Source organism: Carassius auratus, chromosome 41 (genome assembly GCF_003368295.1).
Source record: "Carassius auratus strain Wakin chromosome 41, ASM336829v1, whole genome shotgun sequence".
Classification (NCBI taxonomy): Eukaryota; Metazoa; Chordata; class Actinopteri; order Cypriniformes; family Cyprinidae; genus Carassius; species Carassius auratus.
In genome coordinates, this window is record NC_039283.1 from 3,187,428 (window position 1) to 3,200,379 (window position 12,952).

General features: G+C 39.1%; 1 protein-coding gene across 1 annotated transcript in view; it reads left to right on the plus strand.

Moving 5' to 3' along the window:
• Positions 1 to 12,740, plus strand: part of LOC113059794 (transforming growth factor beta-2) — a 35,980-nt gene extending 23,240 nt beyond the window's left edge. The window contains exons 3-7 of the mRNA XM_026228406.1: positions 406 to 538; positions 2,070 to 2,180; positions 8,119 to 8,287; positions 9,473 to 9,626; positions 9,717 to 12,740. Of these exons, the coding sequence (XP_026084191.1) occupies positions 406 to 538; positions 2,070 to 2,180; positions 8,119 to 8,287; positions 9,473 to 9,626; positions 9,717 to 9,875 (726 nt within the window). The 3' untranslated portion in view covers positions 9,876 to 12,740. The remainder of the gene's footprint in view (positions 1 to 405; positions 539 to 2,069; positions 2,181 to 8,118; positions 8,288 to 9,472; positions 9,627 to 9,716) is intronic.
• The last annotated feature ends 212 nt before the right edge of the window (positions 12,741 to 12,952 follow it).

The window sequence follows — 12,952 nt, forward strand, 5'->3', positions numbered from 1 at the left end:
TCCAGTATAACAACCCTACAATTAACAATCTCCATTTTGGCCTCCGTCTGAGCCTCTCCATCCCACATTCACCTCCGCGGCCTGATGGAAGGAAGCTGAGCTGTTGCAGCATCGCAGCTGAAGCAGTGTTTTACACATTAAGAGCTGAGCTGTCCAACGTAAACACGCAGCCACGAAGGACAGAGGAATAACAGTGCACCCTGTCCAGCATCTGTTTCCGCCACCGCAGCCTCTCCAAGCATTTCCCAGACCTGGCTAATCAATCAGGGAGCTTGCAGTGGGAGGAAGGGAACTGCTGTTGAGGCGCTGGGCAGGGTGCCGCTTCATACGGGCCGAACTGGCACGTCCATGATGGTGTTTGCACTCTGTGGTGGACCCTTGCTGATGCCTATCCTGTTTCTGTAGATTTTAGGTCATAAAGAGCTCACGTCACCCACGCAGCGCTACATTGACAGCAAGGTGGTGCGCACCCGTACGGAGGGCGAGTGGCTGTCGTTTGACGTGACGGAGGCCGTCAGCGAGTGGCTGCTGCACAGAGGTAAAGGAGCACGAGATTGTGGAAGCCAGTTTAGTCTTTATGATCATTCATGTATCAGTCCTACTGGAAAATCCAACTAAAATTTGCGACAGATGGCTTTTAGTGCCTGTCTGTATGTTAGTCTTCTCCAAAAACATTTGACCCTGGACCACAAAACCAGTCTTAAGTGTCAATTTTTTTAAATTGAAATTGACACACCATCTGAAAGCTGAATACATAAACCTTCCATTGATGTATGGTTTATTAGGATAGGGCAATATTTGACTGAGATACAACTATTTGTAAATCCGGAATCTGAGGGTGAAAAAAAATCAAAATACTGAGAAAATCATCTTTAAAGTTGTACAAATTAATTATTAGCAATGCATATTACTAATAAAAAAGTAAGTTTGCATATATGTACGGTTGGAAATTTACAAAATATCTCCGTGGAACATTATGGGAGTTATCTTCTACTCATGGATATGTGTAAAAAAGAAGTGTGCTTAACCGTATTAAATATGCACTAGTAAACTACTTTGAATCTCAATAGTATATTTTTTAAATAATATTAATTATTATTAATGTTATTAATATTAATTAATAAGGCTACTAAAGTGTACTGACTAAAACTATGTTTCATAACACACTTAAAAAAAACACTATAATAATGCCAAATTAAACATTTTATTTAGTTCATGTTTTAATAATACATTGTCATGCTTTGAAGTACCCTTTTTCATGTGCTGATTAACATACTTATTCACTTGTAATTTATTGGATTATAATTTAGCCAGTGTTATTTGATATCAGGTAATATATTTTAGATGTTCTAAATTGCAATTTTTTTTTCAAATCTGTAGTTACACATTTATTTAAACACATAATATTCAAGTTGCTTTCAGTACATTCAGCAGTAAATTTTCACCATATTTCTAAGACAATAGAAGTAAAGTAAATTACCTTAAACAGTAAACTGATAAACATTTCTATTTAATTGTAAATAACATGTAATATTACATTTAGTTCACACTTATAATCAATTAAGAAACTTATATTCAAAGTATATTTTCTACTGACACACTAAATCAAAAGATATAATCTAAAAGCAAACATGGTTGTGAAGCATCTGCACAACATTAATGGATTCAAATCCTTCATGCATGGAAAGTTGAGTGAGTTTTCACCATGACTTTTCAAAGTGCACGAGAATAGCAGTAATAACAGGCCAGAGCAAAAGCAATGATGAAGGATCAGCATCGGCATACATGAGCTCATAACAGCCCGGGCCCAGCGGCTCTCCATCACGTTACGCAGGAGAGCGATAGAGCTCAGGCTGCAGCAGCAGATCTTCAGCGTCACTGTGATGTGGATGTGATGAATGCTGGAGCTGAGAGATGGCAGTGACGCTGTGTGTGACTCCTGAGGGATGATGGGAGTGGGCTAGGTCTACATCAGGCGCCAGATCCAGAGATGAGCTCATTAATCTGCAGTAGATTATCTGACCTTGCTGTGCATGTGTGTGTTTCTCACTGTTTTCCTCTCCCACCAGACAGAAACAATGGATTCAAGATCAGCCTGCACTGTCCCTGCTGCACATTTGTGCCGTCAAATAATTACATCATCCCCAACAAGAGCGAGGAGCTGGAGGCGCGCTTTGCAGGTGGCTTTGGGTGGGGGTGCGAGTCTGTTCGTTTGTGAGTGAAGGGTGTTTGTGTGTGTGTGTGTGTGTGTGTGTGTGTGTGTGTGTGTGTGTGTGTGTGTGTGTGTGTGTGTGTGGATGTGGATGTGAGTGTGTGTTGGAGGAAAAGAGAAAAATGGAAATCCATGTTTTTGATTCTTCATTGATTCCATCAGACTTGTTTTATGTATATAGTTGTCTGAAAGAATTGGGTCTGATTAAGGGCTGAATTGGAGCAGATCAATTCAAAACAAACGTTTACTTAAAGGTACATTAGCAGTCCAAAATCTGGACACACCTACTCCTTCTAGATGAGGCCTATTTGTCACGTTTTACAATAATAATAAAGTCATCAAAACAATGAAACAACACAAATGGAGGCTTGGGAATTATGTAGTAACTTAAAAATGTTAAACAAATGAAAACTAGCTTATATTTGAACTTCTTCGAGAGTCTCCACCCTTTGTCTAGGTTCCAGCTTCTAGTCACATACTGCATTTAATAAAAAATAACTAAAAAATAAGTTTTTTTTTTTTTTGTTTTTTTTTTTTGATGGACACGTGTTGATTGTTGTCCTTGGATATATGATCTTATTAAACTAAATGATCAGTGTATATATATATATATATATATATATATATATATATATATATATATATATATATATATATATATATATATATATATATATATATATATATTAGTGGTGGGCCGTTATCAGCGTTAATGTGAGACTCTTATCGGGCGATAAAAAAATATTGCTGTTAATCTATTCTCAAAGTTGGGTATGATGACTTTCACCTTGATATTTTATATAACCGACTGACTGAGGTCAGCCTAAAAAGATGCTCAGGACAGTTGACGGGTCACTGCTGCGCATCGTCACGAAAGCTTATCTTTTTCACATGTTTTTAAGCCTTACCGCTTGTCGATTTAAACATTAAAGCATCCAAACACAAGACGCGGAAAAGCTGAACGGAGTAGCTGGTTACGCGCGCGCTGTGTTCGGTCTGCACGAGAGAGAGAGAGAGAGAGAGAGAGGGCCGCATATCAGCAACACTGAACAGAGCTCTCTTCTGCGAAGTTCACCTCGAAGTCCCTCCTGCATCTGAACGAACAAATACAAATCGCAGTTTGAACCAACAAAAAGATGTGAAAGAGCCCAATTCAGTAATCGCGGTGTTCTGGTGTCCAGGGCTCACGCAGAGAAAGGCGTCTCAAAACACTTGAACATCGAATTTGCTTATTTTTGTTCTTGTGCCGTCAAATACATACAAAATATGTCAAAATATCCACATTGGAAATTATGCTCGGAAAAAATGTCAGTTATTTCTTAAGTGAAAGTAAACAGTTGAGGAAAAAATGGGATGTGTATTATATTTGATGCGTTCATCGTCTCTTAAAGTGACCGCGCCTAATTTAGCGACTGGCTGCTGTAATGTTAATCCAAGAAAATGAAAATGAAAATCACTCACTGCTCTTGACTGAATTACTTTGTAGTTTTAACAGTTAAACCAAAAATTATTCAGACACCAGATATATGTTTCAGGAGATGAGCCCCTTTTCTAATGCACCATCTAGCTTGATGAACCCCTTCTCAAAGACTTGATGTTTGTCAATTTTATTTGGGTAACACACATATTCAGAATTCGAATGAGCCATTTTAATCTAGATTAATCAAAATTAATTTCAAGTTCAGAGTGAGATTAATCTAGATAAAAAAATGTTATCTATGCCCACCTCTAATATAATATATATAATATATATACAATTGTTATGATTTGTATTATTATATAAAGAAAGTTTTGAATGTGTTTTATTAAGAATATTGATGTTACCCTAAAGGATAAAAGTTAGTCAAATCACAGTTTAATTAATAGTTTAAGTATTTTAATGAACCTCTTCATGTTTATTAAAATGTTCCTGAAATATTCCATATGTTGTGTTCATGAAATCATGTTTATAGATAATTCATACATTATTCATTCTGCATTAAAAACTTTTTTTACATTTTTATATTTATTTTTTTATTTGGCTACTGGTATTTTAGATTAGATTAAACTAGATTCAACTTTCTTAGTCATTGCACATGGGAAGGTACAAGGCAACGAAGTGCAGTTAGCTTCTAACCAAAAGTGCAATAAGCAGTAAAATCACTGTAATGCACATCCTTTCATGGTTAATTGCATTAGTACACATTAAAATGTATGCATTTGGTAGACATTTTTATCCAAAGTGACATACACTGAATTTAAGAATCATAGAAATTTTTTTTTTAGAAAGGAACATCTTAGGTAACAAAAAAACCTAGGTAAAAAAAAAATCTTAATTCAATATTAATCGAAATATTATTTTTATTATATAATTTATATATTATATATTTTATATTTTCCCAAAGACACAAAAATCATAAAATACTTCTTTAGACAGAAAAATGTTACTTAATGTATGTCAGTATACTATTTTATTATTTTTATACTATTACTATTCACCTTAAACAAAAGCTAAATTAGTTATTATATGAAAGTAGTATTTCCACAAAAACAGTTTGTTAGGTTAAATTAGTTTACTTGAACTTCCCTATTTTGGTCATGTTCCGTTCCTCGTTTTGTTAATTGATTAATCCCCACCTGTTTCCGTTCCCCTGATTTCTTTCCTTGTGTTTAAAAACTCTGTCTGTTCAGTTCCTTTTTGTCCGCTATTGATGTTATGTTCTAAGGTTGAAGATTTGTGTTGGCTGTACCCTTTTTCTCCCTTGATAATTAAAAGAACTCTTTATATAAATATATATATCGATCTCCATCGTCGTGCACCTTGTTTTACACACCAGCATGTATTACAGAATAGCGGACCAAAAAAGTGTGTTTAGCTGCGATTTTCTTTCTTTTTTGTTCTGTTTTTCCCTCTCCCGGAATGGCTATCCCCGTCAGTCCGACTCCTATGCCTGGAGCAACGGGACCGTTCGCTGGAGGACCATACCAGAGACTTCCTAGCCCTCTCAGGCCGGCATAGTAGAAAGCACACAGCGAGCGGTGTAAGGCACATCCTACCAGCGAGTGGTCCTAGGGAGGATTTTGCCGTTTTTCGTGGAGTGGGTGCTGGAGAAAAATGGATCACTATTCACTGTCGGCCCTGCTGAGGAGGATACCTCGAGCCCCACTCCTGAACCAGAGACCAGCCAGCTATCATCCCACTGCACAGAGCTAAAGCCAGAGCACACCACAGCCGCAGAGCCCGAGCCATCCATAATAAATGAGCCAATCATTGGGAGCTAGGACTCAAGAGGGCGAATGACCAGGTGTGTGAGCCGGCAACATTGTGCGTCGTGGGATTACTGATGGAGATCAAGGGCATGGAGGAAAGCCCTGCCCACACTCCTGCGACTGAGGATGAGCTGCAACTGGTTTCTGAAAATATATGGAGGAATTAATGGACATTTTTTAAATGGACCTGATAGACTAGGTTTAAGGAGGTAATTCCTGTGTTTCCACTGGTTCCGTTCGGCCCTGAATCTCCTGTGTCTCCGCTGGTTCCGTTCAGCCCTGAATCTCCGGTGTCTCCACTGGTTCCGTTCAGCCCTGAATCTCCTGTGTCTCCGCTGGTTCCGTTCAGCCCTGAATCTCCTGTGTCTCCGCTGGTTCCGTTCAGCCCTGAATCTCCTGTGTCTCCACTTGTTCCGTTCAGCCCTGAATCTCCTGTGTCTCCGCTGGTTCCGTTCGGACCTGAATCTCCTGTGTCTCCGCTGGTTCCGTTCAGCCCTGAATCTCCTGTGTCTCCGCTGGTTCCTTTCAGCCCTGAATCTCCTGTGTCTCCGCTGGTTCCGTTCAGCCCTGAATCTCCTGTGTCTCCGCTGGTTCCGTTCGGACCTGAATCTCCTGTGTCTCCGCTGGTTCCGTTCAGCCCTGAATCTCCTGTGTCTCCACTTGTTCCGTTCAGCCCTGAATCTCCTGTGTCTCCACTGGTTCCGTTCAGCCCTGAATCTCCTGTGACTCCACTGGTTCCGTTCAGCCCTGAATCTCCTGTGTCTCCACTGGTTCCTTTCAGCCCTGAATCTCCTGTGTCTCCACTGGTTCCTTTCAGCCCTGAATCTCCTGTGTCTCCACTGGTTCCTTTCAGCCCTGAATCTCCTGTGTCTCCACTGGTTCCGTTCAGCCCTGAATCTCCTGTGTCTCCACTGGTTCCTTTCAGCCCTGATTCTCCTGTGTCTCCACTGGTTCCGTTCAGCCCTGAATCTCCTGTCTCTGCTGGTTCCGTTCGGACCTGAATCTCCTGTCTCTGCTGGTTCCATTCAGCCCTGAATCTCCTGTGTCTCCACTTGTTCCGTTCAGCCCTGAATCTCCTGTGTCTCCACTGGTTCCATTCAGCCCTGAATCTCCTGTCTTCGCTGGTTCCGTTCAGCCCTGAATCTCCTGTGTCTCCACTGGTTCCTTTCAGCCCTGAATCTCCTGTGTCTCCGCTGGTTCCTTTCAGCCCTGAATCTCCTGTCTCTGCTGGTTCCGTTCAGCCCTGAATCTCCTGTGTTTCCACTGGTTCCATTCAGCCCTGAATCTCCTGTCTCCGCTGGTTCCGTTCAGCCCTGAATCTCCTGTGTCTCCGCTGGTTCCTTTCAGCCCTGAATCTCCTGTCTCTGCTGGTTCCGTTCAGCCCTGAATCTCCTGTGTTTCCACTGGTTCCATTCAGCCCTGAATCTCCTGTCTCCGCTGGTTCCGTTCAGCCCTTAATCTCCTGTGTCTCCACTGGTTCCTTTCAGCCCTGAATCTCCTGTGTCTCCACTGGTTCCATTCAGCCCTGAATCTCCTGTCTCCGCTGGTTCCGTTCAGCCCTGAATCTCCTGTGTCTCCACTGGTTCTTTTCAGCCCTGAATCTCCTGTGTCTCCACTGGTTCCGTTCAGCCCTGAATCTCCTGTCTCCACTGGTTCCGTTCAGCCCTGAATCTCCGTGTCTCCGCTGGTTCCTTCCAGCTCTGATTCTCCTGTGTCTCCACTGGTTCCCTCCAGCCCTGATCCTCCTGTGTTCCCTCCCAGCCTCCCTCTCCCGCCTCCTCCTAGACCAGTCAGTTCCTCTGCTCCATCTCCGCTGGTGCCTGTCAGTCCTGCAGCTCACTCTCAGTCAGCGCCATCTGGGTGCTCTGGTCTGCCTTGGGACTTCCAGTCTCCAGCTCTGCCTTCAATTCATTAAATTCAAATCATTAATTTCTGTTCCTTTGTGTTTCCCTATTTTTGTCATGTTCCATTCCTCGTTTTGTTAATTGATTAATCCCCACCTGTTTCCATTCCCCTGATTACTTGTGTTTAAAAACCCCGTCTGTTCAGTTCCTTGTCTGCTATTGATATGTTCTAAGGTTGAAGATTTGTGTTGGATGTGCCCTTTTTCTCGCGTGATAATTTAAAGAACGCTTTATATATATCTCCATTGCCATGCACCTTGTTTTACACATCAGCACATATTACAGTATAATTAAAGACAACGTAGAAAGACCTTAATGTTTTATCTTGATGTATTTTGCAAATCTGCATCCTATTTTCTGTTATATACAAAACAAATATTATTTAACCAAAATTTTTCTGTGATAGTGTTTTTATTTTTTCGGGTAAACAATTTAGTTTGTACATTCCTGGTCAATTGAACCTACGTTGCAAAAACAAAATTTGTGTAGAAACTGAAATTGCTAGTAAATTTGTTAACAATTTTAAATTTACTAGTAAAATTGGTCAGAAATTGCTAGTAAATTTCACAAATGATTACAAGGAAATGGAAAGTAAAACACTGAATTTAGCACAAAATTAAGTAAAACATCCTCAAATTATCTTTATTTACAATAAAAACAAAAAACAGACCTTGCTGTACTGTTTGAGCTACAGGAATGTTTTTGTTGATAAAAACAGTCTAACTAATTGTCTGGTTTTTGTGCGGTTCGCAGGTATAGATGACAGCTTTGTGCACATAGGGGATCTGAAGATGTTTAAAAAGCGGCGTCAGAGCGGTCAGTCTCCACACCTGCTGCTGATGCTGCTTCCTTCATACCGACTGGAGTCGCAGCACAAGAGCCACAGACAGAAACGCGCTCTAGATGCAGCCTTCTGCTCCAGGTACTACCTCCTCACAAACAGAGCTTTTCCCACTGTCTGCATCTGAACCGCAGCTGAATGTTCACCAAAGCACAGTGCTTCTGCTGTCTCTATAGATACTCATCTGTCATCAGTTAAACACAGCCAGACTTCATTCCAGGATTATGTAATCGGCGGGCCACCTATCAATCCAGACTTGACTTAATCAGTTAACTGAAAAACCTTTCACTGTCGGATTAAAGCTAAATATGGCTTGATTATCTTTTAATAAAAGTCATCTGTATTATCACTCGTGCAGCCAGTTGCTGTCACGATCATGTTTTCTCTAACATTATACCAGTGTGCTGTTAAATTTATATTTCCTGATATATCAGATTCCATGTAAACATCCAGTGTTAACAAGCTGAGAAACTAGCAGACATTTCTCTCCAACACAAAAATCGACATTGAAAATCGATTCAGTGTAGAATGGACTGATCTGATTAACAGCATTGGCGAGAATCCAGGATTTTAAGAAATCACTTGATGGAACCGTTTTCTTTCCTGTGTTGACAAAAATTTCCTATTGCAATAGAAGGTTTGGGCGGGATGTCTCAAAGGACTCATCCTTTTCTGTTTTTTTGGTCAATAGCCATTAGACATTAACCACATCGCAGCTGTGAACAATGATTTGCTACATTCTAATCAGATGAAAGATGTATTATATAAGAGGCAGGGACATTTTGATTCTTGGGAACATTTGACATAGTGCAATATGTTAAATGTTTATAAATGCTTAGATGAATGAATTAGAACTGAAAGTTACCTCTGCAAAAATTGGTAACTTGCAATTGTTACCTTAAAGAGCTATCTCTACTTGATTTATTCCACAAAAATCGGTTTGTTTGTAAAAAAACAAATGTTTATACTGTAAACTGGTTCAGTGACGTTAAATCGTATTTTATCAGTGTGTTCATGGGATTATACAGTATTCATAGAGCTAGAGAAGGCTCCTGCAGTTATTTATTTCTCAATTTACTCTTAAATATATATATATATATTTGAACTTAAATTGCCAATAGTAAGAGTTGGAAGGTTTATGTGCATATACTGTAGTTTGAAAGAGCACCAAAAATGTGCCACGAAGAAAGGTTGCATTTCAAACTTTTCAGGCCCTCAAGACATCGGGTTAAACATCAGTTGCTTTTGTCTCCCATCATACCACAGGAATGTGCAGGACAACTGCTGTTTACGCTCTCTCTACATCGACTTCAAGAAGGATCTGGGCTGGAAGTGGATCCACGAACCCAAAGGTTATAACGCCAACTTCTGTGCGGGAGCCTGTCCGTATCTGTGGAGCGCAGACACCCAGCACAGCAACGTAAGACAGTTTCAGCTTCTTAAAAGTTTCTATTTGTCAAACAATGAATTTTAAATAGTATCAATAAGTGCATTTCATGTCCTGTTTCAGATCCTCGGCCTCTATAACACTATTAATCCAGAAGCGTCCGCATCTCCTTGCTGTGTGTCTCAGGATCTGGAACCCCTCACAATCCTTTACTACATCGGAAAAACCCCTAAAATCGAGCAGCTCTCCAACATGATTGTCAAGTCCTGCAAGTGCAGCTAGGAGCGATCAACTCCGTTTCCGAGAACACGCATTCAAACAAACAAACATACAGTAATTTAAAACCCAATCACACACATGCTGCACAGAGCAATTCCTACAAACTCTCAAACACCAAGATGACAGGTAAAAACACACATCTGAATGTGTGAATGTGTGCTGGAAACGGCCCTGTCGACATGTGTCACATCACCCGCTCCTCACTCTATGGATGTGAGTTTGGCAAACACTGGAAGTACGTGATAGGTGTTTATATGTGAAGCAAGCGGAAGAGAAAATCCCTTGTTCAATTTATATCAAACAAACACTTCTGTTTTTTGTTTTGTTTTGTTTTTTGTCTTTTTTGTTGTTGATTTTGTTTCCCTCAATAATATGGATATTGTTTGTTTGGTAATATATAAAACCCATTATATTGTTCACCAGTACTGGTGAAGAGCTGGAAACTTCTGGCAAACCGTTGCCACAAACTGTACAGTTGTCGCAAATGAACTTCGAGTTTGGTGCAAATAAAACATTTGCAACAGAAAAACACAACAGAAAGATGAAATATTACAAAAAGGTTAATGCAAAGCTCAGAAATACATAGTTTAGCCACCTTACATGGTGTAAACAAAAAGGCCAAGACCAACAAGTCACGATGTTCCAAGCAGCCAAAGACGTTTTGTTACATTGCAAACAGAAACATTCTCTACACACTGCGGAGACGAATGCTGAAAAAGGCAAAACCATTGCATTCTTGTATCTTTGTAGATGAAAAAATATATAGTTTCCATCAAATGTCTGTGCCATTAAGCCAAATGTTTAATTATGCTGGATATAAACATGGAGACATTGTTCATCAAGATTCTCTTCAAACAGTCGCTCTGCTATGACAGGAATTGATCTGAAAGAGAAAAGTGACCATAGAAGACGTTTGAGCTAGTGTGCGATCTGAAAAAGCAACATGTACTTGTGATGTTAGTTGTGTTTCAGAACTTAACAGCATGTGAAACTGAGCTGGCAAAACAAGAAGAAGTGTTTATGATTATGTACGTATATGTGGAAGTGTGATAAATGCCTTATTCTGAAGTTTAAAAATGTATGTCTAGCTAGCTCTTACTTCATTCTTGACACAAATCATTTGTAAACACAATTACTAGCAAAACAAAATGGTGAAATGGTGCCTACTAGTTTCTTTAGGATGGGCAGAAGACTTTTTATTTTAAGGTGATGTTGTTACAGTGTAATTATACAAGTTTGTTCTAAGTAATATTATTTAAGTACATGTACTTATTGTAGGGTTATATACATGCAACTACATCACCTTAAAATAGTGTTCACACAGTTTGCATGGTTTGAGAACAGTCCACAAAATAAATCAGCTGACAGCAGCCACAAATTTGCATAAAAAGCAGGCGTTTCTGAAAAGAATGACTGTGACTTTTAAGTACTCACTTCTCAGAGCTATACCAGAGCATGTCGTGCCTGGCTGAACTGGAATATGGGTGATTAGTAAATAACATGATAGTACTTGTGCTGAAATACAGCATGTATAAGTGAATTCAACTCAAGGTCCCTTATTAGAGCAGGTGAAGCTGTGATGTCACCAGTGTTGAAAGGAAGTGATGTCATCAGACTAGAATATAGACTGAGGCGATGGCAGGTCATATGCAATAGGTATGTTTACATGCACTAAACTAAAATGAATCCAGTCTGAATCGAGTTCTGTTTACATGAGCCCTAAATGTTGATTCTGGTTTGCAAAGGTGCATAACAATAATCCAAAGAAAACTTTAGCGCACATGCAGCTCCCAGTCGCCACATTCATGACATATAAATAAATATTGTCTCCACCACTGTCCAGATCATAAGACAGAACATATCAATTAACATAACACACATTTGTATGATATAAGGCCTATCCCCGATGCATATGATTAGCTACTATTTCTGCATATTTTTGAATCTGATTGAGAAAATAGTCAGATTTTACATGCTTATTTTTTCCTGTTTATTGGACTGTATAAGGTGTGTAGACCAGAAATAATCCAATTTACAAGAAAACAATTAAGCATGTAAAGCAATATGATTGAAATCTCATTCAGATTGAGCTCAGTCTAATCATCTGCATGAAGGCTTTTCAGTCTGATTGAGGCACCAATCCAATTATAAGCAGATTATTTGGGTGCATGTGATATGAGAAGAGTATGTTGCTTTAGTAAAGTCAGAGATTTTGATGAAAGGATTTGAAGAATGTGAACAGACGTATGATGGACGTTTAAGTGAGAGACGTAACCCCAGTTCATTCTTTTGAACGTGTTGTGCAGAGACCTGCTTGACGAATGCACTGCCGCAGACGCTGACATCCATAACGCTTATCATGGAGAAATGGTTCAACACATCTCAAAGTGTCTTCCTGAATTTGTGATTTTGTTTTCTCTCAGAGAAAGTGATCCTTTGTTACGAAGAATTGCACTGACTATTTTATTTCTACATTTTTTTTTTTATTTGTAACTTTTGTTTGTTGGTTTTAATTTGTAGTTCTAGCTTCACACAGATGATGTGAGTGGCTTCCAGGTGGAGGTTCCCCTTTTTGACTAGTCCTTATCTTAACCAGTGTTAGAGAGAAACTGGTAGCAGATCAGATGAAAAGAGCAACATCCTTTCATGCCGAAGATTTTTAGGTGACACTTATTCTATTTGAATGCCAGTGGACTTCCTGCAGATACAGGAAGTGGAAGGATACACCAGCATTGTCACACTAGAGCTGTTTATTGTTATTATTGTCTATGATGATGATGATGTTGATATTGTTGACCCACTATGATGTATTGTAACACATTACTGTTGTGGTGCTCTAGTGGTAAATAAATTATTTAAGTGACAAGAGATTGTGAGCTTGTGCTTTACTTTGCTATTTTGCATATATTGCAAAATTATATATATATATATATATATATATATATATATATATATATATATATATATATATATATATATATATATATATATTATTATTATTATTATTATTATTATTATTATTATTAATTATATCATTATAAACATTATAAATGTCTTTACTGCCAATTTAATGCATCCTT